The sequence below is a fragment of the Selaginella moellendorffii genome, unplaced genomic scaffold, assembly GCF_000143415.4.
Source record: "Selaginella moellendorffii unplaced genomic scaffold, v1.0 SELMOscaffold_21, whole genome shotgun sequence".
NCBI classification, from domain to species: domain Eukaryota; kingdom Viridiplantae; phylum Streptophyta; class Lycopodiopsida; order Selaginellales; family Selaginellaceae; genus Selaginella; species Selaginella moellendorffii.
The window spans coordinates 1447321-1471393 of record NW_003314282.1 but is presented as its reverse complement, the minus strand read 5'-3'; the positions used below and the strand labels follow the sequence as shown (position 1 = coordinate 1471393).

Here is a 24073-nt window from a genome sequence, read left to right as displayed (position 1 = left end):
AGCGCAACGTGTGGGACTCTCTAATGGCCAAAAGGCCAAAGAGAAAGAGGACCGCATTATAAGATCTAGAGTTTAAAACGTGAATATTTCCGAAGGTCCAAAGTCGTGGGTATCAAAAAAAGGTGCCTTGGAGGATCAATGCTATTGGGTTTAATAAGCCTTGGATTAGCCAATGCCCTAAGGGCATAAAGAGTCTTTATCGATGTGAGTAAGTTAAACTAAACACTGTGGTGATTCGATCTCCAGTTAAATTATTGTATACCTCTTGTTGCGTCTAATTTTTCTTTTTTTTCTCTTTTTTCTAATCTATCTACTGGTGCTGAGTTCGATCCACCAACCGCAAGTGGGCGTCCCTTTGATTGATCAAAAAAATTTCTTCTCAAACCATGTGATATTTTTTCCACGAGGGGAGGCGTGGCCACTCCCAATGCCAAGGAAATATATATTTCCTAATGTCTCACTATATGGAGAAATATGCACACGATACATCTATCAAGTGTCATAGACTTATAGTATAGCCACATCGGTATCGACCAATGTACGGAAGTGGACCAAAACTTTGGGCCCCCCGGCTGCACGTAAGCCGCGCAGTACAACGTCCCATCCCCAATCCGACGGAGTACGGCGGGCCACGTTCGTCGTCCGCCGTTCGTGTGTTTGGGACATCTCCTGCCGTCGGATGGAGCCGGATCCGACGGAGGGTTTCGTCCACATCGTGGCGGGATCGGGAGTGGGCATCTCGACGGCTGCCAATCCGCCACGCGGCGGCGCGGGAGTGGCGGAATGCCTCGCCGCTCTGGCCGTCGGATGGGGCCGATCCGACGACCTGGGATTCGCTTTCGGAGATTAGGCCTTATTTTTCGTTCTTCCTGTGCTGCTCTCGCTGTCTTGCGATAGTCGCCGAGCTAAAAGCGCGCGATCGCAGTGGCCCAGCGCAGAGATTAGCAGCGGCAGTAGCAGCGCCAGCGATCCAGACTCCAGAGGCAGCGATCAGAGTGAGAGCGAGAGAGAGAGGGAGGAGCGAGCGAGTGAGCGAGAGCGATGAAGTGTGTGAATGAGGGCAGTACGCACGTCGCGGATTCGCCAGGGGGGAGGAGCTGCGAGAAGAACAAGGGAGGAGGAAGATCAAGAGGAGGGCTTTCTTTCTGGCATTCAAAGATGTGATCTTTCTACAGGTGAAAATCACTGCTTGTGACGCTCATCACTCCCATTTTCTTCCAAATCTCTCTTTTCTTTCCTTCTTCTTCCCTTTGTCCCTCCTTCGCTTCTGCTGCAAACAACAACGCCATCCTTGCTTGTCCCAGCCTTTGCCGGAGGCTTGTCCGAGCTTCTTAATTTGGTTTGCGTTGTTGACCCAATCAATCCATCCGTCACCCTTGCTCTTCCCATTTTTTCTCGTCTCGCCATCGATCAATCAATGCCATACTGGGTGATCAGATAGATGCATAGATTTAAGCTTTGCCACTTATGGGATCACCGACGAAATATCAGCTTTTCCTTTTCTTCTTTCCACTCCGGCTTTGGCGAGCTGCCTGTCAATTGATCTAACGTTGGCCACTGCTGCTGTGCTCCAAGGATTCCATTCCATCACTGTTATGAGCTGAGCTGAGGATTGGAGCCAGCATTCTTTTCTCTCGCTCTCTTTTCTCCGTTCTTCCATCATTTCCTTCCACACTGCTGCTCGACAACTTGTCACGGCTTCCTTGGCTTCTCGAGTGTTCCGTTCTGCGGCACTCCAGCGCGTTTGTCGATTTGTCCATAACCTCCGAGCCCAGACTCCATCCATAGCTATACAAAAAGCTTCCACTTTCTTTGATCATCTCTCCATTTCTTTCTCGAGAGCTTCCATCTTTTCCCTCGGCCAGTTGCGAACAACTAAGGCAGCTAGCAGACAAATGTGGAAGCTTTAAGGATTGACAAGGGCCTATCTGGTTTTTCTGGTTTTGTACAACAATCCATCGCTCCCACAGCAAAGAAATGCCGAATTCTCCTCCTCCTCCTCCAAACATCTTCCAACAGTCCTTCCAGCCAAACCAGCGAATGGGATTCTTGAGAGTACTGCTGGGACTGGGACAGTGGTAGCGAAAGTTTTCTCCATTTCCTATCTTTATAATCTCTCTGGCTATGGAGGACAGGATGATGGAGAGATAGCCTCGTCGAGAAGCAGCATAAAAGTGAAAAAAAAGAGACAAGAAACCTTTGAGAAACGAGATCCTAGGAAGGAGTTCTAAGGAAGAAGATGATGTTGGACCTTAACGAGGCACCGCTGCTAGCGCTTGGAAGTGGCGGTGGTGGCGGTGGTGGCGGCGGTGCCAGTGGTGGAGCGGAAGCTCCTCTCGCTGCCTCGAACGATGGAAAGCAACAGCAACTCCTCGGTAGCAGTAGCGTGATAACTCCGCGAGCTGGGAATCAAGGCGACAGTAGTTTGTCCACCAGGCGGCCAAGAGCTTCTTCGTCTCCAGGATCATCCGTGGATGTCACGATTGGCCTCGCGGCTGGATCAGCAGTAGCAGCAGCAGCAAATCTTCCACTATCCAGTGCTTGCGATCAAGTGGAGACCTCGCAAGTCAATTCCGGTACGTCGAGCTCCGCGGTGGTGACGGTGGCCACAACGGGGGGCGGCGGAGGAGGAGGAGCTCGGCTGGAGCTCCGTGCCGGCGCAGCCACGGAGTCCGGCAGCTCCGAGGATTTCGAGGAGGCGTCCAGCAAAGCAGTGGATCCGGAGCTGGAGGTGTTCGAGGAGATCGATGGCGCAGTGAAGCGACAAAGAACCGCGGTTTTGTTCTTCGAGTCGAGAACCACTGCTGGCGGTGGTGGCGAGAGTGGTGGCGGCGGTGGCGGCGGCGGCTCCGCTGTGGAGCGGAATTGCGCTATATTCGTGTCGTCTCCCTCGGAATCCAGCGATGAGAGCTGCAAGATCCTGGGAGTTGGAGGTCACGCTGGAAGTGACGCTACTCTCATCGGTGTTAGCGATGGATTCCAATGCAAGGACAAGGCGGCGCTCATCACACGCCAGCTCTTTCCACTCGAGTCGTCGACGTCTCCTTCGACACACGCCGCCGCCACCACGGCGGCGACGCCGACTGGAGCAGCGAGTGTCTATGGATTCGGCGCTGGGAGATCCTCCCCGTGGATGGGATTGGAGTTCCATCAGCGAGCTTCGTCCGAGACCTCCGGACGACTGAGCGATGTGTGTCAACCGCCAAAGAAGAGCCGGCGTGGCCCGAGATCGCGCAGCTCCCAGTATCGCGGAGTGACGTTCTACCGGAGAACTGGGCGATGGGAGTCTCATATCTGGTGAGCGATTGTGGATTTCTTTTCTCTTTCTTCAGATCTGGATTCAATCAAACTCATGTTTTTCTTGGTTGCTATTTGCAGGGATTGCGGAAAGCAAGTGTACTTAGGTGAGCCAACTAAAAAAATGGTTTTTTTTTCCTTAGACTGATGTGCTCGAACTTTTTTTTTTTCCAGGTGGTTTTGATACAGCTCACTCAGCTGCCAGGTGAGTGAGTGTTCTATCCGTTTCTTTTTTTCAAGTTGGAGGGATCGTTGTTGGTTCTTACTTTCCTGACGATCTTTTCGATCCAAGTTCTCGTTTTGTCTTCTCTCCTCTGATGTTCGGATTTGATTGACGTTTGTTTCTCCAGAGCCTATGACAAAGCTGCTATCAAATTCCGAGGACTGGATGCTGACATAAATTTCAGCCTGAGTGATTACGAAGATGATATCAGACAGGTACGCAGCAGCAGTAGCAGCTGCAGCGAGACGCGCGCAGCTCAATCAGATATCGTAAATGGTCTTACAAACTCTCTCTTTTTTGCTCCTGCCTTTGCAGATGGCACACCTCTCGAAGGAGGAATTCATTCACATCCTGCGTCGTCAAAGCACCGGCTTCTCGCGAGGGAGCTCGAAGTTCAGGGGCGTAACACTTCACAAATGCGGCCGCTGGGAGGCGAGAATGGGACAATTCCTCGGGAAGAAGTACGTAGTTTTCCTGGCAATCGTTTTTCTATATCGATCCTCTCAAAAAAATCTCCAGTGTCACTGATGTTTTAGTACGTTTTCCTTCTTTCAAAGGTACATATACCTGGGACTCTTCGACAGCGAGGTTGAAGCTGCAAGGTAGTATTATCTTATCTCGCAGCGCTTTTGCGAATCTTTTTTCTCTTTTGTTCGTGACACTAATCTTGCAACTGGCAGTGCAGGGCATACGATCGAGCCGCGATTCGGTGCAATGGAAGGGACGCTGTGACGAACTTCGATCCCAGCTCGTATGAGAAGGAGGGTCATACGGAAGGAAGCGGTACGTATACGTAACCAGCTCGTCTTTCTTCGTCGTCCTGGTCGTATCATCTTTGTTAGTTCGATGCCTTTTCGATCTTGACTGATTGATAGCGACAGAGGATGGTCGTCTTTTTCGTAGAAATCGTGGTGGCAAGTACTACGTGGTCTTGAAAAGTCCTCTCTCTCAATTGATTTTTTGGTGTGTCATGCAGGCGTGAGCAGTGAGAGCTTACAGCTTGATCTTGGGATCTCGCTCTCAAGCCCGTCTGATCAAAGGCCAGCAGTCGAGGGAGGATCAGACGCTTGGAAGCGAGTGAACTCCTCGGAGACTGGATTGAACTGGCCGGTAAATCAATCTCCCTTTATCCATCGTTTTCACTGTGGCAGAACACTAAACACAAACTTGATGCGTGCACAGGCGGCCGAAGCTCCTTATCGCGGCAGCATAGATTCAACGTATCCTTCATCGCATCTCGGCCATCTCCACGATTCCTCCACGAGCAAGGTTGGAGGTTTTCTCACTTGGGAGTGTGCTAGCTAAGAGCTTTGACGATGGTGGTTGCAGGATCATCACCAAGTTACATACAGGCTCGAGGACCGGAATCGCTTGTTCTCACCCCTGCAAGAACACCATCTTCCCCAGCAGCAGCAGGAGCAGAATCACACTCACCACCTCCACCACCAACACCAGCAGCATCTAAGTTGGAACTTACATCCGGATCACCACTCGGCCCTCCGGAGCTACAGCGCTCCCGGACCCGGATTGTCAGCTCCGACTCCAGCTCTAGCTCCAGCTCCAGGCCATAGTTTTGTAGCTCCATCAGTGGCATTTGGAAGCTCGCAGCAGCACCAGTGGATCGGTGGCCACCCCGCGGGATCGTTCGCCGCCACTCCAGTGTTCCACCACCACCACCACTTTCAGGTATGCAGTGTAGAGTTTCCCCGCGAAGTTAACCATTCGTTGGCGTTAGGCCACACAGCAACCGGGTGATCTTGCCAACAATACCCACAGAACCTTGTACCATAGCTCATAGGAACACTGAGTTTTGCGTGTAGTAGTCTAAGTGTGAGTGTGTGGTTTTGTTTTGCAATAAGCAAAGGTGGTGGGGGCATCTAACAGAATATCCGAGCCATTGACTTTGACCAAGACCGACTTTAACTATTTTGACCTTTGACCCAAGAATATGCTTTTGAATATTCCTGCTATCTTGAATGTTTGGCTATGGCGGTGGCAATCAACTCGGCATCGATCTTGTTGCCGGGGCGGGCGCGATCGGTACGAGGTCTGTGCTCTTCCAGTCCGGTCGCGGGATCCCTGGCCACCGAGGAGGAGCAGCGCCAGCAGCGAAGAGCGCTCAAGGACGCTCTGGCGGAGCGGCTGGACGATAGCAAGGGGAATCTAGACGAGGAGTCGCTGCGATTGATCTCGTCGCTGGAGGCGCTGAGCCCCCTGGTGGATCTCTCCCAGGTGCCGCACCTCTACCGCGGGTGCTTCCAGGGATTGCGCGCCTCGTTCAAGAACTCCGGGAGGAAGGGCGAGGTCCAGAAGGAGGTGGGCTTCTCCGGCGCGGTGGTCACGCTGGGGCGGGCGACCTTCAACGTTTACAAGCCGACGAGCCTGGAGATCGTGCTGGGCACCACGTACAATCACGTCGGATTCACGGGCGAGGACGACTACTCGCTCATCATCCAGTTCCGGGTCGCGGGCCGCGACGATCTCGAGGGAATGCTCGTGAATCGCGCGAGGTTTAGCATCTCCGCGCCCAAGAGGATGGATGTGCTCTTCCTCTCGTCGACGATGAAGCCCAGGTTCTCCAGGGATTTGGGGGCGTGGATCGATTTCTTCCGGCGCGACAATGCGAGCATCAGCGAGGAGGATGGATCGGTGGATGCCACTCTCCCGGCGGCCAAGGGATGGCTGGATTACCTCTACCTGGACGAGGAGATCAGGATCACGAGAGGGAATCGAGGCGGCGTGTCGGTCGTCCAGCGCCTCGACGAGCCTGTTATAAAGATCTAGTACAGTAGAGAATTTTAAAAGAAAAATGGATATAGCCGTTTGTTTCTAGGGCTAGGGTATTTCGATCGATGGAGCAGAGATGGCGCTCTGGCGCGAGCTGAGCGGTCGAGTCGCGATCGCGCTCGCATTTGTGAGAGGAATCGCGGTTGTTAATCAGGTACTTCGATCAATAGCACCGATTTCGATCGCAGTCTTGTTCGATGGATCTTTTTGCTGCAAAGCTCTGTGCATTCAAGGAAATTTTGATCGTTTTCATGTCTATTTCTATTTCATGATGCACGAGATCGACGAGTTTGATCGGAATGTGTGAGATTTTTTTCTTTGGTTTTTCTTACATTTTTTTCGTCTTGTATTCATGAGACTTTTGCTTCACTTCATGTGTTCCTGACACATTCTACAAAATATAGATAGATCTCTTTCTTTTTTTCTCTAACCAAATGCTTGCTTGCTTCTTTCCAGGCGAGGCCTATCATCTGCTCACTCGGCAATTGAGGTCGGGGCTCCAGTCCTCGCTTCCAACACAATGGTAACACACGAAAAGTCCGCTGGGATCGACTTTGTCCTTAATTTTCTTGAGGGCGTCGTAGTTGCTGCCGAAGAAGGATTGCTGCCAAGAGGGCTCGTTCCTGTTGGCCTCGTTCATGTAGCTTCCGGAGCCAGGGGTCAAGTCGGTCAGCATTTTGTAACCGCTGCTCATCTCCGACGCCATGCTCGACTTGGTCTCCATGGTGCTGTTCTCGGCGAAAGGCCTCACGTAGAGGACATGCAAGAGGGCGTTTCGCCAGGCAGGGTTGACGGCGTTGTCCTGGGCTTTGGAAACTTTGCCTCCACCGACGAGATATCCCGAGATCCGCTGGAAGCCCATCTCTCCGAGTGAAACCAGTGCTTCCGCGAGCTTGTAAGGTGATTTTTCAGCAAGGGTGCGAGGGATCAGCCTGGATGCTTCAAACTGAGAGAAACCAGACGGGAAGCCGCATTTACCGTTTGTGCACTGGTTCTCGAGGTGCCATTCGTAGTACGAGGAGAACTCCTTGATCTTACCACTGACGACGACGAGCTCGTTCTTCCAGCCTTCAACATATGCAAGCAGGGGCTGGAGCGACTTCTCTGCAAAGGCCATGTCCTTGTTGGGGAGAAGATACTGGGCTATCAGAGTCTTGCCGGCAGCGATGAAGAAGCCTCCCCATCCTGCGTCGGCCATGGACGGGTTTAAGCTGATGACTTTGGCAAGCAGATCCTTGAAGGCGGAAGAAGTGCTGTTGGGACCTGTGGTGATGATATACGACGCGAAGACGAGGTTCGTGAGTGCCGGGTGTGCAACATAAGTGACCGCTGTGACAACACCGAAAGTACCTCCGCCTCCTCCTCGAAGCGCCCAGAAGAGCTCCTTGTTCTGGCAAGAGTTTGCCACCACCAGTTTCCCATCGGCTGTGACGACGTCGTACTCCAAAACGTTGTCTGCTGCGAGACCAAAGGATGGAGAGAGCTGGCTGTGGCCACCTCCTTGAGGATACCCACCGGCAGCTCCGACTGAAACACATTGAGCTCCTACGACGGTCCTCTTGTTCTTATGCGCCGCGGTGTAGACCTCCTCCCACTGGACACCGGCTCCGACTTTCACAGAAGGGGTGTTCTTACCGGTTTGGCAGCTCTGAGACCTGGGGGTCCTGAAGGTGACCCAAGGATCTTGAGCTTCCGGCGCTTCGACTTCATACTCGGCGAGCCCGTGGGATTTGTCCGAGAAAGTGATATCCTTGAGGTGATGGACCCAGATGCTGAGAGACCCCGGGGCCGTGTTCTTTCCCGTCATGTCGTGGCCGCTGTTCTTGATGACGAGTCGAAGATTGTGCTGCGACGCGAACGAGACTGCCTTTTGGACTTGAGACACTGTGGACACATCGACAACATACATTGGTACGGCACCTTGCAAACATTCCGAGGCTCTGTCGCCCCGCAGCAGGCAGCCTTTGTCTCCATCCATCTCCATGTTGGGGACTTGCAACGCGCTGGGCTGGTCGGATCTCCAGAAGGGGTCACCCGAGTTCTCGGTGACGAGCTTGCAAGCATTCTCGTCGAAGTAAGGATCATGGCAAGGGAAGCCCAGCGGCTTTGCTGCTATCAGTGCTCCTCCGACCGACGCATTGAAACTCTCCCACGTCTTGGCGTCTGGCCAGCATTCCTGCGACGGGAGGCACCGGCATGATCCTGCTGCTGCTGCTCCACGTAACGACAGTGGGAGGAATGTTATCATCAACACAATGACTAGCAGCTGGTAGTGGCGATCATCCTCAGCAGCACTGGACGCCATACTCTTCACTCAAGCTTTCAGTACTTCGGCACCTGTATCAAGCAGTTAAATACACCAACAACACCGAGAAAGAGGGAGGTATGTGCTCGATGCTCATGGATCTTTGGTCTACACTTTTTGACTGTTCTAACGCTTTCCGCATCATTGAATCGCCGCCTTATCGCGTTTGTGTTTGTGTGTGGTTTTCAGGCTCTTATTTTACTCGTAAAGGATTCTGTCCCTGCCAGCTTACAGTTGCCGAAACGTATTTTAGTGGCTAGTGCTCTTCACAAGACATGGTTTAAACGATCACGGGCACGTCTTTCCCAGTGTGAGCAGAGCGGAGTGTTTGGACTTTTCTGTAAGAGGTCTGTTATTCTCGATGCACTTCTTTTTTCTAACGCTGAGAATTATAGCTCTGTGGTCAGTGCCCGACACGCAAGTCCACCGAGAATGCCCCAGAATTGAATAGCCGCAGGTTTCACATGTCAAAACGTGAGCCATGGCTTTCTGTCGGTATCACTCCCAGTGTGAGCGGCAGCCATACCACAACTTTACAGCGCGGTTTGCTCTTCGTGGGTCCTCATGACTTGAAATAGCTGTTGTTGTTGTTGCAGCAGCCTGCAATGCCCGTAGTGCTTCTGATATTACTTTACGTAAGCATTATGTCGTCGCGCACTACCAAAGGTAAACAAGTTTTGTCACTTTAGCTAATGCTCACTTGTGTTTTGCACAAAACGCGCCAGGGGCGACCACATTGATCATGCTGAGGGAAGCTCAATTATGTCAGTGGATCAACTAAAAGTGATAAGGTGCTCCACAACAGGTGCCATATATTCTCCCAGCAAAGACATTCAGCTCTCCAACATTCTTCTACAGACTTATGCGAAGTGCGGGGATCTGTTACATGCACGCTCGGTGTTCGATGGCATCTGCGACAAGGACATCATCTCATGGGTCTCTATGCTCTCTGCTTATGCCCGCAATGGACATCTGGAGGAGGCCAGAGCACTGTTCCAAGGAATGCCACAGCGGAACTCGGTGGCTTGCACTACAATGCTGGTCGCTTATGCCCGGAGCGGGCAAACTGACGAGGCAAAGCGAGTGTTTGACGACATGAAAGAGAGGAACTTGGTGACCTGGAACGCTATGCTCGCTGGCTATGCCAGGAAAGGACACTTGGTCGAGGCGAAGCTGCTGTTTCAGATTGCTCCAGAGAGGGATGTGGTTTCATGGACGACAATGGTTACTGCTCATGCTGAGAAAGGCCACGTAGAAGACGCGAAGAAATACTTCGACAGAATGCCAGAGCGAGACTTGGTTTCCTTCACTACTATGCTGACTGCATACGCAGAGAACAGCCGTTTTCACGAGGCCCGGACTTTGTTTTCCACGATGCCAGAGCTCGACTTGGTGTCCTGGAACGCAATGCTGGTGGCTTATGCTCACGAGAACGACTTGGAGGGTGCAAGGCAGGTGTTTGATCGGATGCAAGAACGAAACATGATATCGTGGAACGTGATGCTGTCCGGGTATGCTCAGCGCGGGGATATAGAAGAAGCTCGAAGAGTTTTCGACGCTATGCGGGTCCGCAATTTGGTCTCGTGGAACGCGATGCTCTCGGCACTCTCCCGCGGCAGCGAGCTCCAAGAGGCCAAGATGGTGTTTGACAGAATGCCGCAGCGAGACGTGGTCTCGTGGAACACCATGCTGTGTGCATTCGCTGAGAACGGGGAGATACAGTCGGCCAAGAAACTCTTCGACAGCATGCGCGAGTGGAACTTGGTGTCCTGTACGGCGATGCTGAGTGCTTACTCGGAAGCTGGCGAGCTCGAGAACGCGAGACACGTCTTCGATCTCATGAAGGAGCGGAACGTCGTTTCCTGGACAGCCATGCTCTCGGCCTACGCGCAGAATGGTCACGTCCGGGAAGCCAAGCAGGTTTTCGACGCCATGGGAGTGAGAAACGTCTGTAGCTGGACAGCCATGGTCTCGGCCTACGAGAAGAACGGTCAGCTTGAAGAAGCCAAGCAAGTTTTCAGCGCGATGACGGACAGGAATCTCTCCTCGTGGAACGCGATGCTGGCGGCTTATGCTCGGAACGGGCATCCGGGGAAAGCTCGAGAGGTGTTTGAAGGGATTCCGGAGCAGCGGAACACGGTGTCGTGGAACGCGGTCCTGGCGGCCTGTGCGAGCAGCGGGGAAAGCTCCAGTGGTGCCATGGAGATGTTCTACACGATTGCGCTGAGTGGTGACGCAGGGGACGAGATATCTTTCGTGTGCATCCTGGTTGCGTGCTGCCACCTCGGGGAAGTTTACACTGGATGGCAGCTTTTCCAGTCCATGGCCAGGGACTATGGCTTGAAACCGGCCAAGCAACACTACTGCTGTATGCTTGATCTGCTGGGACGGGCGGGATATGTGGAAAGTGTGGAGGAGCTCATCGACAGTATGCCTTACGTGCCGGACGAGTGCGAGCGCACGGCCTTTCTCCGAGCTTGTGGAAGCCGCGGAGATACCACTACTAGTTTACAAGCCCTTGGGAGCGTGGAGGAAAACAAGTCTACTGCTGCGAGTGCTTCTTCCTACGTTCTTCTATCCAACACCCTCAAGCAGCGGCAATTCGTGAACATCCAGTAATGCAACGAGGCACTATGTATCTTTTTTGTTACTCTTCTTTGGAAATACTAACATTGTTTACTCATCTTCAACATCTCCACCAATCTGAAGCTCACACTATTTGGAAAATATGAACAGCTATAGAGAACTCATGTAAAAGAATTATGATAATTTTATAAGCTCATCAAACATGAATGACATTGCCATTTGAGTTGAGGATGGCTTCAATGACAGCAACATCAATAAAAGCTTCTCCAGGACTACTGCGCTTATCAGCTTCTCCTCCCTGCATAAATTATTCAGTATATATAATTTCAATGGTACTAATAATACCTGTGAAAGGTCGTGAATGAATGATCTCAATTCTTCCTCAACTCCACAGCAAGGATAAAAAGATGAGTTTTTACCCACTGAAGTAGCATGCGACACCTGTATTAAATTAAATTAGCATTCGATGGAGAATTTGGATTTGAATATCGCTCACCATAAAGCCTGGCTGACCATCTTGAGTATCTTGATCGACTTCAACTGTACCTTTTGTTCCAACAATTTTCCAGCTCATCTAAATTTCCAAGGTTCATCATCCATAAAATTCTCTGAGCAAAACAGAACATACCTTCTTAGTTGTACAGGAAAACGAAATCATCAAAGTCCCGGCACACCCGTTTTCCAGCTCACTGCAAACGTAAGTCTTCGATTTAGTAGCCAAAACAATTCAAAAGAATAAGAAAACTTACAACAAAGCAGACACATTGTCTGGAGGAGGTAATGCTTCATCTACATGGCGGCAGATTGCTGAAACAGATTTTACTTCGGAACCAGTGATCTGAAACAAAAAAAATATGAACGTAAGAACGGGTTTGTTTCTCTTTTTTTAAAAAAACAAAATGCAAATATTACCACTCGAAGCCCTGCAATTTGGTGAACAGCTCCATCCAAAACATATCCACCCTATAATTTTTATCCAACCACCGTAATAGATTAATTATACCATTTACCTTGAGCTCTCTTCGCCAAATGCTTGAAAATGATGGCCGTGAGATGTTCATTGGACTTTCAACCGTTACTTCCACCGCCACCATGTGTCCTATGTCCTTGACCAACTTGTGAGCCTGTGAAAACAAAAAATTCTTAGAATATATTTTAGTTTTCTGAGCAATATTAATTACCTCCACAAGTGCTCGCTCAAATCTGTAGTTTTCAGCTATTGCCCACACAGGTCTCATGGTGCCCAAACTTTCATAGAAACTTGTCAAACTCTGAGCTTGTTGAGTACTTGGAGCTATAGGCTTTTCTGTAGCTTCATGCGTTAGCCAGATCACAATAAACATGGTAAGCTTGTACCTTGAATAACATGTTTCCCTGCCTTGAGTGCCTGCATCACAAACTCTCCCTAACATCAAAATAAATGGTTAGAAGTTCTGTCTGATATTATTACAGGCAATTGCATATACCTGCACTTGTGGCTGAAGAACAATCGCTACTCCAAGGATGGTATCATCATTGAGAATGTCATCTAGGCCTTGTTGACCCCACTTTGCTTGAACTCCTGGAACACAATCCTTGATCAAGGACACTGATCGCTCCGCAGATTCCTAGAAAAATGAGAGATTTAGCATGCAAGGATCCTGGGAAAAACAGCCTAGTACCTGTGAGCGACTCCACAGCGCCTTGAGTGAGACTACATCTGTAAGCTTGGTGGAGAAGAGAGGGAAATACTGCTTCTGTGCAAAATTTCCAACCCCTATTAAGGCTAAACTAGGTGCCATCGCTGCGAAAAAGGAAGAGACTCCCCTCTATTTATATTATAAAAACAACCATTATACGCTCTTAATTAAAAGGAGTTATTTTCCACTAATCACACAGATATATATATATGTGTGTGTGTGTGTGTATATATATCTCAATTTTTCCAGGTTTGGGTGAAGAAATCACGATTATTCAAGTGCAAGGTGGTAAAATTCTGTCACCGGCATTAGAACATATACAAGCAAAGATGTTTTGCATCAACACACACGCAGCTGCTAAGTCATCTTCCCCATCACTCGATTCGACTAGAGACTTGAAAGCGATCAATCCCAGCTCCAAGTTCTTCCACTTCATACAGGCACCTAGAATGGTGATCCAAGCCAACGGAGTTGGACCACACGGCATAGCTCTCACCACCGCCATGGCCCCTTCCACAAAACCAGCTCTTCCAACAAGATCCACCAGGCAAACGTAGTGATCCACGTCAGGCTCCACTCCATATCTGGACTTCATCGCCCCGAAGAGCTTCTTCCCTTCCTCGACCAGCCCTGCGTGGCTGCAAGCTCCAAGAACCGACGAGAAAACCATACCATCTGGTAACACTCTCTCGACTTGCATCGCTTGGAACAGTTCTAACACCATCTCCGCGTTTCCGTGCAGGCTGTATCCCAATATCAGCGAGCTCCACGCGACTAGACTCGCTTTCCTGCTGCTCGAGGCATCAAATATGTGTTTCGCATCGACGCAGCAGCCACATCTGCCATAGAAATCCACCAAAACATTGGCCACGAACTCGTCGCTGTAAAACTCGTCAAAACCGTACCTGGAGAGCTCGCCGTGGATTCTTCTCCCGGAGCACAACGCAGCCAGAGCTCCGCAAGCCATCAAGGCAGCTACGAAAGTCCGGGGATTGGGAAAAACCCGGCCTTGCCTCCTCAGCTCAACGTAAGTTTCCAGAGCCAGCGAGTTCTCGCCCGCCTCGACGTAGCCAAGGATGAGAGAGTTCCACGAGACGACGCTGTGCTGCTCCATCCCCTGGAAAACCCTCCGACAGTCCTCCATGCTTCCACACTTTGCGTACAAGTGGACGAACGTGTTGGCGACGAAGAGATCCTTCTCGGCTCCGGTGCTACTGGCTTGAGAGTGTAGCGCCATGGCTCTCTCAAGGCATCCAAGCTTCACGAGCTTCCAACAGTCTTGGACGCCTCTTTCGTTGGCTGCCAGGGACGAGCACGCCATGAGAGCAGCAACAAACGACCGCGAGTCGGGTTCTTCGCCAAGGCTCGTCATGCGAGAGAAAGTCGAGAGAGCGAGCTCGGCCTCTCCACTCTCAACGTAGCCGAAGAGCAAAGCGTTCCAAGCTACGACGTCCCGGACGGCCATCTTCTCGAAAACCTTCACGGCATCTCGGAGGCTCCCGCAGAACGCGTAGAGCTCGAGCAGCGCAGTGGAAACGTACAAGTCGGAGCTCCAGCCACCTTTCTCTGCCTGTGAGTGAATTGCTCTTCCTCTTGCCAGACTCTCGACTTTGACTATCTTTCCAGAAAGTTTTGTGCCATCTTCTCCGGCTGCCAAGCTTGCACAGGCCTTGATCACCGCGACATAAGTTCGAGCATTCGGCCGAGCACAAGAAGAACTGTCAAGCATCCGAGAGAAAAGCTCCAAAGCTAGCTCGCTTCTCCCATTCTCTACACATCCCATGATCAAAGCCGTCCAAGAAACCACGTCCCTACACTGCTGCTCCATCCCCTCGAAGATCCTAAAAGCGTCCACCAAGCTCCCACACTTGGCAAACATATCCACCAAAGAGTTTGCCACGAAAGTATTTCTGTGATCGAGAAGAGCAAAACTCTCGATTTTCACGGCTAAAGCCAGGCTCGTATCTTTAACGATCCTGTCACCGCCATGTTGGTGTGCTTCTTCTTCTCTTACGGCCAAGCTCGAGCAAGCCATGGCCGCCGCAACCAAAGTCCGAGCATCACACCGTCCTTCTGAGCTCCCGGAGAGACGATCGCCTTCTACCATCCGAAAGAAGAGCTCCAGCGCGAGCCCGGGGCGACCATTCTCCGTGTAACCAACGATGAGAGAATTCCAAGACGCGGCACTGTGGACCGGCATTCTCTCAAACGCGGCGATCGCGTCCAGCAAGGCGCCGCATTTGCCATACATGTGAATGGCGCTGTTTGCCACGAAGATAGAATCCTCCGCCAAGCAGCCATCCCTAGCAGCATCGCTGTGGATCCTCTTACCCAATTCGAGCTCCTTGGAGCCGCCGCAGCCCTTCAGCGCCGAAACCACGAGAGATACCTCCGCTGGGCCTAGCGCCGTGAATCCTGGATCTCGGTAAGCAGCGCAGCACCATAGATTCCATAGCCGCGCGAGACAAGCCCTCTTTCTCATCCATCGCCATTCAAAATTTAGGGCTCCAACACTGAGCCCAAAAACCTTTCACCCTTAGGGTTCTAACGTTATTTTAAAACCCTCAGGGTTTTAGTTAGGGTTCTAGCATTCCCGCCAGAAACCCTAGCGCAGGGGATCGCTCGATCGATGCTGCCGCGCCGCCGCATTCTCGCGCGGTGCTGCTCCTGGCGGCGAGATTCGCGGCGCGACAACAGGCGCCTGTCCTGGGAGGAGCGCGCCAACGCAATCTACCATCGCGACAGGCACTTGGACAGGGCCGTGAGGTGCGAATCGGCGGCCAACATCGTGAGGAAGGTAATGGCGGTGCTCGAGTCGCGCGACGCGAGCATCATGAGCCTGGAAGATCTCTCGCGCTCCAAGGCCAAGCGGCGCAAGAAGGAGATCATCCGCGAGGTGGCCGCGCGCTTCCCTCTCGTCTTTAAATTCCGGAGGGACGACGACGGCGAGTTTTGGGTGGAGCTCACACCCGCGGCCGAGGAGATCTTGCGCCAGGAGCACGCCGCCATCGCGCAGCACGACGACATGGAATCGCTCGCCAAGCTCAAGAAGCTCCTGATGATGGCGCGCGACCACCGCATTGGAATGGAGAAGCTCGGCCATCTCAAGCACGATCTCTTCCTCCCGGAGGATTTCAAGCGCCGCTTGATCCCCCAGCACCCGGAGAGCTTCCGGATCGTCCCCGCCACCACCACCACCACTCCCAAGAGCCTGGGATACGTCGAGCTCGTCGGCTGGGAGCCCGGGCTGGCAGTGACCGCTCGCGAGCTCTTGGCACCGGTCCAAGCACCCCACGCCTTCCAAGTCGATGCTCGGGGCCAGCAGCTCGACCACCCCCGCGTCCAGCGCTTCCAGGAGCTCCCATTCTTCTCGCCATACGAGGACCCCGGGAGGATCGAGTGGAAGAGCCTCGAGGCCGAGAAGCGAGCGCTGGCAGTGCTGCACGAACTCCTGAGCTTGATGCCGATGAAGAAGGCCGTCGTTGGTCGCTTGAATCTCATCCAAAAGGAGCTCCAGCTGCCGGCAAAGTACTTGCATCTCGTCGGCCTCTACCCCTGGATCTTCTACGTCTCCAAAGTCATTCCCGAGAACAACACCATCTTTCTCCGCGAAGGCTTCGACCGATCCAGGCTGAGAGTCCCCAACCGGCTGTCCGCTGCCAGGGACGACCTCCTCCGCCTCATGGAGACCGTCTACGAGAGAGAGCTCGGCGGACCACCTCGGACAGTGACGCTGGAGATCGCCGACGAGGACAAGGAAGATATCGACGATTTCTTCGTGGGTTTTCTTGGTAACCTCCGGGACTTGTAGGGCGGTAAGTTCTCCTCCTCCTGGATCCTGGAAAGATGTCCCCGTTGAGAGTGGCGGCGCAGAGGTTTCTTCGAACTGGGTCCTTGATGCAAACCGTCGAGGAGAATGCGGTCGAGTTTCTCATCCCGCCCACCCATCGAGTCAAGGTACTGGATCAAGTGGCTCTCGAGGACCGCCGGATCGAGGCCGTGAAGCAGCTTGTAAGCCTGGTTGCCGAGCAGGAAGCCCAAGTTCTCATGCTGAAGAAGCGGGACACTAACCGAGATACGCTGCTGGGAGTTGCCACCAAGTACCCGGGCGTGTTCCAGGTTCACGACGAGCAGGACGGCCTCGGCAAGTTCATCTCGGGAACCAAGTACATCGACCTTACTCCCGAGATGGACAAGCTTTACAGGGACGAGCTCCGAGTGATCAAGTCGCGGGACGAGCTCCTGTCAGTAAACATCGTCAGGAAGCTGCTGATGATGGCTGTAGAGCAGGAGATATCACTCACCAAGATTTCGTGGCTGGCGGCCGACTTTGGCCTCCCTCGAGACTTGGACACCGGCCTGGTTCACAGGTACCCGAAGTTTTTCAATGTCAGAGAGACCAACCGGGGTCCGGTGCTCAAGCTTGCGTCTTGGGACCAGGATCTCACGGTGACGAGCAGAGAGAAGACGTTGCTGTTTAGCCGGGCCTTCCCAAAGACGGGCTTTCATCTGGTCGAGCGTCCCCGGCGTCGAGGCTACAAAGCCTTCCAGAGGTTGGAGTTTCGGTCCCCTTACGAGCCTTGGCAGAAGCCGAACGTCAGCAAAGGATCCCCGGTTGTCGAGAAGAGACACATCGGTGTCGTTCACGAGGTGCTCAGCCTGCTACCGAGGAAGAGGATTGCTCTCTCCAAGCTGACGCTGTTGAGGGCCGAGATGAATTTGCCGAAGACGTTCTGCTCGTATCTGGTGAGACACCCCGGCATTTTTTACGTGAGCGGTGTCGTCGAGCCTCCACTGGTTTTCTTGAGAGAGGCCTTCTTCCAGAACGAGCTCAAGTTCAAAGGTCCCGAGGATTTCATCCGCGACAGGTACCTGATCCTCATGCAGCGCCAACCGGTCCTTGACGAGACTAGCTGAGAAAAAAATCGTTGTTCGCCTCTCGAGCTGCTTAGAAGAATGGATCGTTGAAACCGTCGAATGGTTTCTTCTCCCAGAATGGTTTGGACACGCGCTTCTTCCTCTTTCGTTCCAGCGGCGGCTCCTCCTGCGGACTGGGCTGAAGTGCCTTCCAGCTCCAGGAATCACCACCACCTCCTCCACCGATACTAACTTGTCGCCTTTCGTCGTCAGAGTTTTCGTCATCGCTACAAAATCCCAGCTTCGCTCCCAGACTTGGCTGCTTTCCAGGTGTTGCAGAAACATCTTTCGGACTTTCATCCTCGTCATCGAAGCCCAGTTGCAAAAATATCTCCGAATCTGGTGCTCTATCTTCAACAGCTGTTGCAGGCGCTACTGATTGTCTTCCTTCTTCGTCGGATTTCTCGTCGTCACTGAAAAGTCCGAGCTTCTTCAGGATGACAGCTCGAGAGCGAGGATTGGCACCATTCGTCAGCGGTGCATTTGCTCCCTTGACAGGATCCACTACTGTTGCTGCTTCGACAACCTCGCCAACTTTAGCCTGTGGCACGTCTCCTTGACGAGTTTGTAGAGCGCATCCTTGCGGGGCCGGAGGAAATGGGAAGCTCCAACCAGTTTCCGACACTGGCTGCCGTGGCGCGACAAAGCTTTCCGCACAGATGCCTCTCACTTCCCTTGGACGGCTCTCCCTGAACACCCTGAAGTCCATGAGCCTGCCAAACTCCTGCTTGATGGTGAAGAGAGGATGCTTCTCAATAAGTTGGCCCTTCCGGTAGTACTCCTTGAGGAAGACGACGTGCCGATCGCCCCTCATGCTCACGTAGAAGATGTGTGGGAAGCGGCAGAGCATGTCTTCCAGCTTCTGGGGAAGACCAAGATCACGAGTGAAGAACCCGACGTGATCTACGTACGCTTTCTTCTCGACTGTCAAGCTGAGGAACTCGTGGAAGATGGCAACCACACGCTTCTGTCCTTCCATGGACCGGAGGTCGAGCTCGGCGACAGGCTCGTAGGGGCTTGGGAACGGAAGCCGCTGGAAGCTCAAGATCCTCTTCAGAATGCTACGATGGAGAACCGTGTGTGGCTCAACGCAGATCCTGAAGCTGTACTTGTCACGATCGCCAGCCTTGCCGCCACCTTTCATCCTTTGGTTGAGCTCTCTGGTGGTAACAGCGAGAGCTTTATCGTATGCTGCTAGCTCCAAGTAAGCTCCGGTGACCGTAAAGTACTGCGGATACTTTGGCAGGATGGCCGTCTTGAAGTTGTCAGGCATCCACAAGCTCGATCGTATGTGAGAGAGCTTCGTGAGAAGAACTCGATGCGCGGGCACCATCATCAAGATCTTCCTCAGGTTCCGGACGATGAGAGGCTCGTGGTATTCTCTCATAACTTTTTCTTCCTGGTCGATCAGGAGCTCCGCCTTCTCTGTAAACTCGAGCCATCTTACTCGCCTGTCCTCCTGGTCGCTGGAGATCTTAAAAACTCCTGGGAAGCTATTGACGAAATCCGCGAAGAGCTTGGCCTTGGGAAAGCCGAGGTCTCTGGCTAGCCTGGTAAACTCCGTGGACGGTATCACATGTCCATCTCTGGACGCTAGAATGAGCTTCACGTTCCATACCATTCGCATTCTCGTCTCCCGCCGGAGATGGACGTCCAGAGCTGCAATCTGTGGCCTCTGGCTGAGCTGCTTAGCTCGGATCTGCTTCCTGACCTTCTTGGCGAAATTCTTCCTGGCCCTTGCCATGCTCTTCTTTGCTCCTCCCATGAATCTCTTCTGGATTCTCCACGGAGTGCTCGAGACAGTGGGAAATATCTGAGGCACAAGCAATCTCGCGGCCCCAGCGCATGGAAATACTCGACCGCAGCAGTGTAGCCGACGATTTTGCGACGAGAAGATCGTTCGAAGAGGCAATGGCGATCCATCCCGAATCGATCTTGCTGCTCCAGACCCTGGAAATATTCCAGCGCAGCCGTGTAGCAGGCGATTCCCGGGCGAAAATGCTGAACGGGGAGGCGAAGGAGCTCCATCTCGCAGCGATCTAGGGCATGGCAGGAGGAGCCTCCGCGCGCCTAGGCGCTGCATTCTCCCATACCTCTCGGCGCCATTCCATGCCATAAACCCTTAGGGCACCCAAAGGTTTTACTCTGTTACCGATAATATTCTAAAGAATATCCTCTGGCAGAGAATATACGATTGGGCATATTACCGCACAGCAAGAGAGCATAGAGTTCCTCTTCTCCGTTTCTTCCGCTGCCTTGGCGCCGTAGTAGCTACTAGCCGTTCTTTGATCGATTCCCCCCTTTTCCCCCCTGAAGTAGTGCGCTCCAGCGCGAGAGATTCTAGCGGCGCTAGCGAATTTCTTCCCCGATTGTCTGCCGGGAGTGGCGAAACTCGTGGCGCATTGCAGATATTTCGAGGCCGTCGGCGAAGAGCGCGTGGATCGATAGGTTTCTTGGCATTTTTCCCTTGTTCTAGGCTAGGTCGACCAAGCGCGCAGCGAGAGGGGTGGGATTTCGGGAGAATCGATGGAGCAGGGGCTATGGGTGTGCGATTCGTGTACGTTCCACAATGCGGCGGTCCAGCGCGTGTGTGCTATGTGCGCCCAGCTCCGGACGACGCAGGGAATGCACTACTTTGGAGATCTCTACAGGGCATCGACGAGCGCGGCCGCCGATGCTGCTTCCACCGCCGCCTCCTCCACGCCGGAGAGGTCGAATGGCTTCTCCGTGTGTAGCGTCCCTCGCCTCGTCGCGGGGGCTCTCTCGGGAGCGCTCACGGGGATGTTCGCCATAGGTAAGTCTTAGAACGTCGACTTAAGATCCAATTGTGTTTGATTTTTTGTTTGTTTCTCTTCAGTGGGAGCTCTCACTGGAGCAGTGACTGGCGCTGTGGCGGGGCGGGCGACTGATAGTGGGCTGATTCGTGGAGCTGGGCTTGGGGCCGTCGCTGGAGCCGTGCTCTCGGTGGAGTTTCTCGAGGCTTCTCGTGCTTACTGGCACTCTGAGCGATCCGGTTCACGATCCAGGGCGTCACTGGTGAGTTCTTTCTTCCACTCGTTTATTTCTTGGCTTCTCTCTTGGCAATCTCACGTGTGGTCTGGGCTTTCATTTCATCCGATCGTGAAAGAAAACTCATGCATTCTTCCTGGCTGGGATATCGTTATGTTCTTTGCTTGGATTGCTTGGGCAAGTTTAAAGTTTTGGTTTTTCTGCTTTGCTTGCTCGCTTTTGCTCGCTCGCTTTTGCATTCCAGCTAGCTTTCCTGTCGTCGTTTTCGTTCGTTGCTTGCTGCGATATCTTTCGCACAAGTTTGGATAAAGGTGTGATCTTTGCTCGTCTCCTTGCGTTTCTTGTTTCTTCTCTTTTCACTTCTCGGGTGTTACGTCCTTTTGTGCGCTTGTAGGCAGAGTTTGTGGAGGACGTCTTAAACGGCAGGTTCATGCACGATCAGGTTGGCCCAGCATTATTGACTGCACACCATTGGCAGGTTTTTTGTGCTTTTTTTTCCAGAGAGAAAAAAAAAATTCTTCTCTTTTTTCCGAGGAGAAAAGTAGCAATAGCTATGGGTAGATAGATCTCAGATCATCAGGAACTTTTGGATTGCTTTCTGCCGTGGCTAACACAAGCAAATTCCAGGTGAACATTGACGACATGACTTACGACGAGCTGTACGACATGTTTGGCCCCGCCGAAGGGACCAAAGGAGCGTCCGAGGCTTGTCTCAAGGAGCTCCCATGGCACACGGTGACCACCGAGAACTGTGTGGATGGCTTCGGCGACTTTGTGTGCTGCGCGATATGCTTACAAGTAAGCGCACACCTATCCATATCTCCTTTCGGTTTCGCAGAATTTACTATCGCAGAGATAGAGTGGAGAGTCATGCTTGCTTGCTCGCTTTCCTTTTCTTCGCCATGGTTTCTTGTGTTTCGTGCATTCAATGCTGGTGGGTCTGTCACTCCGGGAATCATTTAAGTCGCTGCTTGAGTTGGAGTGATCGATGATCGACTGATTGATTGTTCGTGCCTGGCGTCTGATTGAATCGATGGATCGACCACTAAAGCTCGAACTTTTGTGCTCCTTTTTCGCTGCTCTGTTGGGGAAAAAAAAAATCTCTAGGAGCTTCAAGGTGGGGAGATCGCGAGGTGTTTGCCACACTGCCAACACACGTACCATATGGACTGTGTCGATAAATGGCTGGCGAGACATGGCTCTTGTCCTGTGTGTCGGCAGGGAATCTGACGTGATGCGCTCCCAGAATATGCCCTGACTCAGCTGTACATAGTTTCATTCCTCCGCAGGGATTTTTTTGTGTATTCCAGTGCTATCGCGATGGCCGGATGCGTTTAATTAAAGCATTGTTAGTCTAATCACCTTTATGGAATACCTGGTCTGGAGTTCGATTCCCTCCAAGCTTAATATTTCTAGGGCTTTTGGGCATGGCGTGGGCGGATCTTCTCCAGCCCCCCTCCGCCGCAACGGTGAGCGCCGCGCTGTGGATTCTTGATCGATGTAGTGATTGCGGATGGTTATGATCGGCAGGGAGCGGCTCTTGTGGGATTCTTGAGCTTGCTCGCATTGCTGGAGGCTGTTCTTCCCGGGCAGCGCGTGTCTGGGGTGGAATTGGCGGACGGGACGCGGATAATCTACAAATGCAATGGTCAGATCGATTGCATTTCGAGCTTCTTTTCTGATTTCTTGCTGGGAATGTAGGTTTGCTGTCGCTTGTGGTGCTCTTGGCGCTCCTGGGAGCGGCGGTTCCTCCAACGGTGCGTATGCTTAGCAATGCGATACTTTGGTGGAAGTGGAATATTTTTTCTATAATCTGACATGATGGGAGCTTAGGTTCTTGCGGATCGTGGACCGGAGCTATTCTCGACAACTTTGACACTTTGTGTCCTGGTAAGCGATGATAAGAGGATTTCTTAACGTTGACTCAAAAGCTACTTTCAGCTGTCGATTGTTCTATGCCTGACTGGCTACGCATCCAAAAGTCCAAGCAGCTCTTTGAAATGCCAGTCTTCCGGAAATGCTCTTCACGACTGGTAATGGTGTTTGAGATTTCTAGTGAGCAGTAGTAACTTGATGCGTAATGCTACAGGTGGTTTGGGCTTCAACTAAATCCTCAGTTTCTTACCATTGACATCAAGTATGTTGCTTTTCCTTTCTCTTTCTTTCGTTTCTTTCGTTCATAGAATCTTCATGGTGATTGTTGCAGATTTTTCTGGATAAAGGCTGGAATGATCAGCTGGCTCCTGATAAATTTTTCAATTGCAAGCAAGCAGATCGAACAGGCCGGATTCCTGACTCTTCCAATGGCTTTATACCAAGTTTTCTGCACGGTAAGACGGTGCATTTGATGCTTTACAGTGCGTAATTTATGCTTCTGCTTGGTACAGATCTACGTGCTGGATTTTTTGTGGTACGAAGAATACATGACCTCAACGTGCGTACTTGTGCTTTACTTCACAAGAGTATCTGAGACTTTAATTTTCACCTTGTCTGTAGGTGGGACATTATTGCGGAGAAGTTTGGCTTCATGCTAATTTTTGGTGACATGGTCTGGATTCCATTTACGTTTAGCATCCAGGTATGGATTTTGTGAAGCATAATGGGGCCCCATGCAAGTATATGTAGGGATGGTGGCTGCTTCATAACAATGCGGAAATCACTCGAATGGCTGCATTTTTAAATGCTCTTGTCTTCTTGGCGGGGTATTGTTTCTCCAGTTTTACTTATTACGCTGAAGCTTGATTGTTCCAGGTATGCAATATTTAGAGGTGCAAACAAGCAAAAGCACGAGTTCAAGAAGAACCCAAAGGCTCCAATATGGGGGAAACCACCTGTTCTCATCGGAGGAAAACTTCTCGTCTCTGGATACTGGTGAGTAATAGATGTAGACAGAATTCCACCTCACATTTGTCGAATTTATAAAGGGGGATTGCAAGACACTGCAACTATCTAGGCGACTTGCTCCTGGCTTTATCGTTTAGTCTTCCTTGCGGGACCAGGTACCTGGCATAGCTATGTCGATCAATTCTCAAACTTTGTTTTCTCTGTGCAGCTCGATAGTTCCATATTTCTACCCCATCTATTTGTTCATTCTTCTCGTCTGGAGAGAGCGACGAGACGAAGCAAGATGCAGAGCCAAGTACAAAGCTGTGTGGGAAGAATACTGCAAGGCGGTGCCATGGAGAATTTTCCCCAGGATCTATTAATCAGTTAAGCTCAGCTCGCTTGAAAGCGACACTTGGAATCTCATGCCAGTCGACACGTGGAAAG

General features: G+C 51.9%; 10 protein-coding genes across 14 annotated transcripts; 6 read left to right on the top strand and 4 right to left on the bottom strand.

Moving 5' to 3' along the window:
• The first annotated feature begins 858 nt into the window (after nt 1-858).
• On the top strand, nt 859-5464 carry LOC9638222. Of its 2 annotated transcripts, none has more exons than XM_002973376.2 (10): nt 859-3297; nt 3379-3404; nt 3472-3502; nt 3648-3735; nt 3836-3981; nt 4078-4122; nt 4206-4303; nt 4497-4630; nt 4703-4789; nt 4850-5464. In XM_002973376.2, exons 1-10 carry the CDS (start codon nt 2240-2242, stop codon nt 5273-5275), a joined length of 2139 nt encoding a protein of 712 aa, XP_002973422.2. In that variant the 5' UTR covers nt 859-2239; the 3' UTR covers nt 5276-5464. The 2 variants fall into 2 exon arrangements, with proteins under 2 accessions (XP_002973422.2, XP_024533847.1); XM_024678079.1 differs by having other exon boundaries at nt 4057-4122.
• A 1309-nt stretch (nt 5465-6773) lies between these two features.
• On the bottom strand, nt 6774-8612 carry LOC9638221 (uncharacterized FAD-linked oxidoreductase ARB_02478). Its single transcript, XM_024678116.1, has one exon. The coding sequence runs from the start codon at nt 8610-8612 to the stop codon at nt 6774-6776; it is 1839 nt and encodes a 612-aa protein (XP_024533884.1).
• Nucleotides 8613-8847: 235 nt separating this feature from the next.
• On the top strand, nt 8848-11295 carry LOC112347355 (pentatricopeptide repeat-containing protein At4g02750-like). 2 transcript variants are annotated; one of them, XM_024678080.1, is made up of 3 exons: nt 8848-8959; nt 9008-9278; nt 9338-11295. In XM_024678080.1, the coding sequence occupies exon 3, from the start codon at nt 9375-9377 to the stop codon at nt 11229-11231; it is 1857 nt and encodes a 618-aa protein (XP_024533848.1). In that variant the 5' UTR covers nt 8848-8959; nt 9008-9278; nt 9338-9374; the 3' UTR covers nt 11232-11295. The 2 variants fall into 2 exon arrangements, with proteins under 2 accessions (XP_024533848.1, XP_024533849.1); XM_024678081.1 differs by lacking the exons at nt 8848-8959; nt 9008-9278 and having other exon boundaries at nt 9385-9417; nt 9471-11295.
• A 78-nt stretch (nt 11296-11373) lies between these two features.
• Nucleotides 11374-12979, bottom strand: LOC9641691 (uncharacterized protein YMR315W). Its single transcript, XM_024678115.1, has 11 exons — nt 12860-12979; nt 12665-12805; nt 12555-12603; nt 12380-12504; nt 12209-12322; nt 12111-12161; nt 11948-12036; nt 11827-11887; nt 11695-11772; nt 11544-11639; nt 11374-11496 (listed from the first exon to the last, which is right to left on the bottom strand). Exons 1-11 carry the CDS (start codon nt 12977-12979, stop codon nt 11395-11397), a joined length of 1026 nt encoding a protein of 341 aa, XP_024533883.1. The 3' UTR covers nt 11374-11394.
• Nucleotides 12980-13127: 148 nt separating this feature from the next.
• Nucleotides 13128-15369, bottom strand: LOC112347356 (putative pentatricopeptide repeat-containing protein At3g01580). Its single transcript, XM_024678082.1, has 2 exons — nt 13783-15369; nt 13128-13716 (listed from the first exon to the last, which is right to left on the bottom strand). The coding sequence occupies exons 1-2, from the start codon at nt 15357-15359 to the stop codon at nt 13152-13154; spliced, it is 2142 nt and encodes a 713-aa protein (XP_024533850.1). The 5' UTR covers nt 15360-15369; the 3' UTR covers nt 13128-13151.
• A 115-nt stretch (nt 15370-15484) lies between these two features.
• Nucleotides 15485-16701, top strand: LOC112347358 (protein WHAT'S THIS FACTOR 1-like). Its single transcript, XM_024678083.1, has one exon. It carries the CDS (start codon nt 15507-15509, stop codon nt 16686-16688), a length of 1182 nt encoding a protein of 393 aa, XP_024533851.1. The 5' UTR covers nt 15485-15506; the 3' UTR covers nt 16689-16701.
• Nucleotides 16697-17813, top strand: LOC9638220 (protein WHAT'S THIS FACTOR 1 homolog). Its single transcript, XM_024678086.1, has one exon. It carries the CDS (start codon nt 16724-16726, stop codon nt 17792-17794), a length of 1071 nt encoding a protein of 356 aa, XP_024533854.1. The 5' UTR covers nt 16697-16723; the 3' UTR covers nt 17795-17813.
• Nucleotides 17796-19956, bottom strand: LOC9641690 (protein WHAT'S THIS FACTOR 1). Its single transcript, XM_002973173.2, has one exon. The coding sequence runs from the start codon at nt 19908-19910 to the stop codon at nt 17826-17828; it is 2085 nt and encodes a 694-aa protein (XP_002973219.2). The 5' UTR covers nt 19911-19956; the 3' UTR covers nt 17796-17825.
• Nucleotides 19957-20020: 64 nt separating this feature from the next.
• On the top strand, nt 20021-22161 carry LOC9641689 (NEP1-interacting protein-like 2). 2 transcript variants are annotated; one of them, XM_002973374.2, is made up of 5 exons: nt 20021-20588; nt 20652-20830; nt 21198-21281; nt 21431-21601; nt 21911-22161. In XM_002973374.2, the coding sequence occupies exons 1-5, from the start codon at nt 20321-20323 to the stop codon at nt 22031-22033; spliced, it is 825 nt and encodes a 274-aa protein (XP_002973420.2). In that variant the 5' UTR covers nt 20021-20320; the 3' UTR covers nt 22034-22161. The 2 variants fall into 2 exon arrangements, with proteins under 2 accessions (XP_002973420.2, XP_024533855.1); XM_024678087.1 differs by having other exon boundaries at nt 20024-20588; nt 21198-21245.
• Nucleotides 22162-22208: 47 nt separating this feature from the next.
• LOC9641688 (delta(14)-sterol reductase) lies at nt 22209-24047 on the top strand. Of its 2 annotated transcripts, none has more exons than XM_024678084.1 (13): nt 22209-22272; nt 22334-22451; nt 22505-22581; nt 22637-22693; nt 22745-22836; nt 22893-22940; nt 23010-23133; nt 23191-23237; nt 23300-23381; nt 23429-23505; nt 23555-23674; nt 23728-23802; nt 23856-24047. In XM_024678084.1, exons 1-13 carry the CDS (start codon nt 22231-22233, stop codon nt 24007-24009), a joined length of 1113 nt encoding a protein of 370 aa, XP_024533852.1. In that variant the 5' UTR covers nt 22209-22230; the 3' UTR covers nt 24010-24047. The 2 variants fall into 2 exon arrangements, with proteins under 2 accessions (XP_024533852.1, XP_024533853.1); XM_024678085.1 differs by having other exon boundaries at nt 22210-22272; nt 22505-22560.
• The last annotated feature ends 26 nt before the right edge of the window (nt 24048-24073 follow it).

Coding starts and splice junctions, on each gene's coding strand:
- LOC9638222 (XM_024678079.1), top strand. CDS start 2,240: ATGATGTTGGACCTTAACGAGGCACCGCTGCTAGCGCTTGGAAGTGGC. Junction 3,405..3,471: donor CGGAAAGCAAGTGTACTTAG/GTGAGCCAACTA, acceptor TTTTTTTTCCAG/GTGGTTTTGATACAGCTCAC. Junction 4,631..4,702: donor AGACTGGATTGAACTGGCCG/GTAAATCAATCT, acceptor ATGCGTGCACAG/GCGGCCGAAGCTCCTTATCG.
- LOC9638221 (XM_024678116.1), bottom strand. CDS start 8,612: ATGGCGTCCAGTGCTGCTGAGGATGATCGCCACTACCAGCTGCTAGTC.
- LOC112347355 (XM_024678080.1), top strand. CDS start 9,375: ATGTCAGTGGATCAACTAAAAGTGATAAGGTGCTCCACAACAGGTGCC.
- LOC9641691 (XM_024678115.1), bottom strand. CDS start 12,979: ATGGCACCTAGTTTAGCCTTAATAGGGGTTGGAAATTTTGCACAGAAG. Junction 12,505..12,554: donor AGGGAAACATGTTATTCAAG/GTACAAGCTTAC, acceptor ATGAAGCTACAG/AAAAGCCTATAGCTCCAAGT. Junction 11,497..11,543: donor TCATTCACGACCTTTCACAG/GTATTATTAGTA, acceptor TAATTTATGCAG/GGAGGAGAAGCTGATAAGCG.
- LOC112347356 (XM_024678082.1), bottom strand. CDS start 15,359: ATGAGAAAGAGGGCTTGTCTCGCGCGGCTATGGAATCTATGGTGCTGC. Junction 13,717..13,782: donor ATCCACGGCGAGCTCTCCAG/GTACGGTTTTGA, acceptor TTTCTATGGCAG/ATGTGGCTGCTGCGTCGATG.
- LOC112347358 (XM_024678083.1), top strand. CDS start 15,507: ATGCTGCCGCGCCGCCGCATTCTCGCGCGGTGCTGCTCCTGGCGGCGA.
- LOC9638220 (XM_024678086.1), top strand. CDS start 16,724: ATGTCCCCGTTGAGAGTGGCGGCGCAGAGGTTTCTTCGAACTGGGTCC.
- LOC9641690 (XM_002973173.2), bottom strand. CDS start 19,910: ATGGCATGGAATGGCGCCGAGAGGTATGGGAGAATGCAGCGCCTAGGC.
- LOC9641689 (XM_002973374.2), top strand. CDS start 20,321: ATGGAGCAGGGGCTATGGGTGTGCGATTCGTGTACGTTCCACAATGCG. Junction 20,589..20,651: donor CACGGGGATGTTCGCCATAG/GTAAGTCTTAGA, acceptor GTTTCTCTTCAG/TGGGAGCTCTCACTGGAGCA. Junction 20,831..21,197: donor CACGATCCAGGGCGTCACTG/GTGAGTTCTTTC, acceptor GTGCGCTTGTAG/GCAGAGTTTGTGGAGGACGT.
- LOC9641688 (XM_024678084.1), top strand. CDS start 22,231: ATGGCGTGGGCGGATCTTCTCCAGCCCCCCTCCGCCGCAACG. Junction 22,273..22,333: donor AGCCCCCCTCCGCCGCAACG/GTGAGCGCCGCG, acceptor TATGATCGGCAG/GGAGCGGCTCTTGTGGGATT. Junction 22,837..22,892: donor GGAAATGCTCTTCACGACTG/GTAATGGTGTTT, acceptor GTAATGCTACAG/GTGGTTTGGGCTTCAACTAA.